The sequence below is a fragment of the Apis dorsata genome, unplaced genomic scaffold (genome assembly GCF_000469605.1).
Source record: "Apis dorsata unplaced genomic scaffold, Apis dorsata 1.3 scaffold_303, whole genome shotgun sequence".
Lineage (NCBI taxonomy): Eukaryota > Metazoa > Arthropoda > Insecta > Hymenoptera > Apidae > Apis > Apis dorsata.
Window position 1 is genome coordinate 593347 of NW_006263576.1, and position 6153 is coordinate 599499.

General features: G+C 27.6%; 1 protein-coding gene across 42 annotated transcripts in view; it reads right to left on the minus strand.

The window, feature by feature from the left end:
• Nucleotides 1–6153, minus strand: part of LOC102676424 (calcium-activated potassium channel slowpoke) — a 120748-nt gene that overhangs the window by 24608 nt on the left and 89987 nt on the right. For 20 of the 42 annotated variants that reach the window (XM_031511277.1, XM_031511281.1, XM_031511278.1 and 17 more), the window contains exon 14: nt 2769–2837. The exons of 14 other annotated variants lie outside the window; for them this stretch is intronic. In XM_031511277.1, the coding sequence (XP_031367137.1) occupies nt 2769–2837 (69 nt within the window). Of the gene's footprint in view, nt 1–2768; nt 2838–5881; nt 5918–6153 lie in introns of all 42 variants that reach the window. 8 more of the 42 variants (XM_031511312.1, XM_031511302.1, XM_031511305.1 and 5 more) reach the window with 1 other exon arrangement.

Consider the following 6153-nt stretch of genomic DNA (forward strand, 5'->3'; position numbering starts at 1 on the left):
TATTTTTCTAGGTATTGGTAAAACAAAAATTGCATATATCAGTATATATTCTAGATTTATTTCAAATATATTATTTTTAATTTTATCAAATCTAAAAACAAACATGTTTCTAATTTGCAAAAAAAATTATTTCCGTGTTTTTATGTTAATCAATAGTGCAAAAACCAGATTAAAAAATTCTCTTCAAAATGAAATATATTGGAACGACAGAAGTAAAAATATTTAGAATAATTATCCAGATATATCCTAAAATTGATTGTGCAATCAATCATAATACACGCCTATATACATGCATATACAAGATATTAATATATTCGTTTCGAGAATTGATTCTGAATTGATCCTTAAAACAGAAAAGTTGATATACAAAAATGTTGTTTAAAACTTATTTATTAAGTTATAAACAATTTAAGTTTGTAGATGAAGAAAAACAGAGATAGAACTATCTGTCTAACGCAATATCTCTTCATTTAATGCTTATAACTTAAATTGCTAACTTAATAAATAAGCCTATAATAAATAACCAATATTTTAATATACTATACCAACTTTTGTGTCTGTTTTAACTTCTAAACTCGACTTTTCAAAGATATTTCTTAATAAGCGAGAAATATTTAAAAAAATTATTCAAAACTTAAAAATATTATATTATGAGCAAAAATAAATATCAAGTGTTTCATTTTAATCCATTAGTGCTAATTATTAAAAAATTAATTGCACAAAGAAAATGATTAAAATGGATTTGAATAATTTCAAATTAGACATATTTTCTGATGTAATTAATTTTGACAAGGAAAAAATTATATATTTTTTGAAACATTGATAATGATTGATATATTTATGATATATATGATATATATATTATGATATATATATTATATTTATATATATATTCATATTTATATATATTTATATATATTTCATATTCGTATTAATTTTATTCATTGTTTTCATGTTTCATTGTTTATATGTTAATTCCTGAAATTGATCCATTTACAAAACACTTTATATAAACATGACATATATTAAACGAATCTGATAATCGAATTAAAAAATTTATAGAAGAGAAAAAACAATTTTCAATTTTCAATTTTTATCAATTTTCAAATAAAATTTTATTGGCTAATAAAGATGAAAAACAAGATTATTTTTTAAAAATATAATTTATGAATATTTACAAGAGCAATAGTAGTAGATTAAAAAAAAAATTACAAAAATATAAGACAATATACTCGTTATTGTCATATTATTTAATAATATAATAAATTATTTGTTTAATAAAAAGAATTTATTAATAGATTAGAATAATTTATGAAAACAAACTTGAAAAATAAAATATTAAATAATTTCAATCTATTTTGATATTATTATCATTCAAGTAACATTATATTAATCAAAAATAAAGATTTATTATAATATAGTAGCATAGGTGTACAATATCTGTTATAAGATACAAAATTTTTATAAAATATCAATGATAAAAGAGTTCTTTTGTTTCTAGAATTGAAATAACAAAATTCACAAGAACGTTCTAATATCTAATGTGCAGTTTTATATTATATACAAAAAAAAATTTTTTTGAAAGTAAAATTAGAAAAAGAAATGTCAAATAACTTTGAAGATATTTGACAGCTCTTAATCAATAAATTTGAAAATAAAACTGACATATTAACTCTTTGATAAATTCAATGCTATTCTAAAACAGAGAAAATTACATGGAAAATAAAGAAGATAATATTTGAATTGCGAAGAAAATAATTCAAAATGTTTTATATAAGCACATCGAATAACGATTAAAAACGATAATCATTGGCAAGCCTGAAACAAGCAAGTTTCTTAATCAGTGAAACGTAACAGCCAGGAACGTGTAAACACAGAATATACGAGTTAATATTAACGTGCTTAGCAAAATTAGCATATCTGCAAAAGCGACGATTTTTCGTGAAAACTGAAGCAAAATTTATATCAAACTGAAATTCTGTATATATGCGATGTGTAACGATCTTCGTCCAGCTTGAATTCGACGTTGCTGCTTCATTTTAAAAAACAATAATCGCCAAAATATATTAGCTCTAGCAAAAGCCCAGCGAGAAACAATATCGAACGATGTCAAAAATGTTCAAACGCAGGTACCGTGGAGTAAGTGCATATGATGACATATCATATACAGTGAATTATTAAACATCTAACTTGCATTTCTCTTTTTTCTTTTTTATCACTTACGCCATCTTACCTAATTAAACGCAAAATCAATTGAACCCTGTTTGAGTCAATTGATTTTCTTATTTTTGAAAATAATAAAAATAATTCGTTTCTCAAATTTGACTCACACAGAGAGAATTTATCAGAATAATGATCTTTTCTTATGATATCATCTCACAAATATATATATTTCTAGAGATTTACAGGGACAAGTCGGAAAAATTCGTGTAGAATCGGACGAGTTCTCAATACTGTCATATTAAATTCGATTCAAAACAGTTGTCTCATTTCGGTTCAAGAGCTCAAGTCTCGGTCATTAAAGTCTTTAGCCGATCACGTCCGATTATTGTCGAGTCGAACCGAAGTCAGACAGCTGCTACCTCGAGCAATATCGAAACCTCGCACGATTCTATTCGAATATTTCCGACTCGACCCGAAGTTCGGGATTGTATAGCATATCCCTATTTATTTCCTTTAAGATTATTCTGACAAAGTCGTAGATATAGGTCGATGAAGGATGTACATTGGGATGAAGAGGATGGCAAGGAAGGTACAAATACGCGTACCGTCGAGGTAACTGCTGTAGGCAGTGTTTCCCTTCACCATGCCGGTCTGCATCATCATCATCCCCACATCTGTAAAAATCGAGCGATCGGCCCGGACATATGTTTGTCAATAAACACGCAGGGATATTCTACTGAAATGACTGGAAAATGGTAATATAGGAAGATTAATGGTTATCAATGGTTAAAGAGACTTTGTTAGGAACCAGAGAACGAAATTGAATTTTAGAAAATTGTTATAAATATACAAGGTATTCTCGCGAGTTATCATAGAAACTTTGATAGCGTGTACTGGGACTAAAAGTAAAATGAAAATATCGTAATAAACGTAATATCGTAAAAGTTGAAGCATCTTATTCATCGTTCCTCAATAGCACCCCAAAGCTTTAATTATTACTATTAGATATTGTAACTATAGAAATTGTCTACCTTATTTTTTCCTGAAAATAAAAATGTTATTTGATGTTTTTTTTTATTGTATCGTAAATTTTTAATAGAGTAGAACCTCCCGTATCTGAACTTTCGATTATACAAATGTTTTTATTATTTGAATAAAATATATCTTAATAATATATTTTTCTGTTAAAAAAACATATTATTTATATAATATAATATTGTGTGATAATTTTATAAATCATTTGTTATAATTATACAAATTAAAATTTATTTTATGATTTTCTTTTTCTATAAATATAAATTTCTTTTTATATAATTTAAACTCTTATTAAAATATTTATAAAATAAATAATTAAAATAGTAAACGACAATATTAACAACAATGATGTTGACAATATTAACAACAATATGTCTTCTCAAAGCATTCATATATAGTTATCAGACTTATTAAAAATGATATAAAATTTTTAAATATTGAAACAAATTGACAAACTTATAAATTTCTATTTGTCTATTAATTATTCGGATACAAAAGATTCTACTATATAATATTTATGAATTTATTATTGGAAATTTTATTTATAATTGCAGAATATGTTAGCAAAGATAGAATTCTGCTAAGCATCTTATAGACATAAGTTAGGTAATTGTTCAAACATTCACACGTGAAGATATATGATAAATTAATATATCTTGGTTTGTAATAAAATAAAAATCATAAAAGTAACATAAGATTTGTATTTATTTTCATTTTTATATTAATTAATAAATAAAAATTAATCATTAAATGAAACATTCTCGATAAAATTTAATTATCATATTTATCGTTCACGTATGAATCGAAAGATAGCAGCACTATATATACTATATCGTATTATTTGCTTAAATTTACTCTCAATCAGCACGGTCAGGTTTCCTACAGTCAGGATAAGGGATACTAAATAAAGAGAATACAAAAATAAACTACAAAGCTCCTCAAACACTATTTACCTCCGATGTATTTTCATCCATCCTGAAATTTCTTAATAATTTCAAAAATGACGCATAAAGAATTTCTTTCTAAATTTCGATACAACGAAATAAAATTCACACGAAATCACGTTGATTGCCCAGGGTTTAATATTAACGTGATGGAGATTGAATATATTATAGCGGATCTTACATTCAGATGAATTCAGATGAACTGAATGTATATATATATATATACATATATATATGTGTGTTGGTATGATACGTTGTGTGACATTATTATGTAAACGAATAGAATCGTTAATTAGAAAAATCAATCCGTGATTAAAGAATATACGTCATTCCCTACAAATTTATTCATACGAAAAAAATCGTAGAAAATCATTATTGCCAAAGTTATCCAAGAGATAATCCGCTTTTTTTTTAGCGAAACATTATATTATTTTAACAAATATTCGGAGTGAGAGCGAATAGAAGATTAATTTCAAATTGATCGAAACCTAATGATCGACAGAGTTTCATCGATGACAGCTGGCACATTGAAAGTTCTCACACGATCGAAGAGAGATTAGAAGGGGTAGAATAGCGATAGCAAAGAATTGGAAAAAATATAGATAGAGTAAATAGACAAACAGATAGATGGATAGAGAGAAAATAGAAGAGAGAGAGAGAGAGAGAAAAGGTGAATTAAGGGATATTAAGAAAGAAAGAAAGAGAGTGATAGAGAGAAAGAGAGAAAGAGAGAGCGAGTGAGTTTTATACGAAGCTGTCGTATCATTAAGGCGTAAAATTATTCGAATCGGAAACTAATCATGCATGCAAGGCGAGCGAGAAGGGCACACACTAGAGTGCAGACTAATTTCCTCGATTGGCCAGGTGGACATGCGCCAACTGACAGAACTATAAAGGGATACATATCACGTGTGTATCAGTGGTATTTCATTTTTCACGTCACGCTAATCAAATGGCATCAAGTGTTGGTTGAACGATGGAGTCTTTCAAATCGTTCAAAAAAAAAATATATATATATATTTATTCTAATAAACAGATAACTTCTTAAATTCGCCAACTTTCTCTTCGAAAAATATCGACATTTGCAACAGAGAACGAATAGAATATGGAAACAGGAAACGGAAATCGTGAAAAACGAATAAATACCCAACTGTAGGCAGTCGCGTTTGGACAGTGTCTCTGAAATGAATATTAAAATGTGCAATCATCCCATCGCCATTTTCATAATCGTCATCATCATCATCATCATCATCACCGCCTTGGCGTATATATATATATATATATTTATATGCAAGATAATGGTTAAAAAACTCGAAGGCATATATACACATAATTAAGACACAAAAAAGACAGAAATATGCAAAGAGGCAATGATATATAGAGAAAGAGAGAAGAAAGGGGAGCAATAGAACGAATAAAATACAAAGAATAAAATCAAGTACATAATTACAATTGAAACCGGAGAAATAAGAACTGAAACGTTCAATCTTGATTGAAAATCCATTGAAAATCTTTTTTATAATTAATCAAAATCACTCAATTTTTACAAAGTAAAGTAAAAAGGGAGAGAGGGAGAGAAAGAGAGAGAAAAATGTGGAAAAAGAGATGGAAGAAAAAAAGGAGGAGGAAAAATAAGTAGGCGAGAAAAAGATAGGAGAAAGAAAAGAACGAAGACATAAAGAGGGAGATAGTCATAAACGAGATAGATAAAGACTAAGCGAGCGAGTGTGAGACGTTACCTAAATCCCGGCCCCAGGAGCGCTGCTGCTGCCCCACTAGATCATATATCACAAGAGGATGGTCACAACCATGTCACTTGGTTAATTGTCGCGGTAATTACTGCTACGGCTTTCAGTGGCAGAAGGACACAGAGAAAAAGAAAAAGGAAAGGGCGAAGGAATATCATGGAAAAAGAGAGGTTCCTGTGTGATTCGTCTGGTCTTATACGTTAGTCTATGTCTCTTCGTATATAAGAATCGTTTATCTTTTTTTTTTTTTTTTTTTTTTTTTT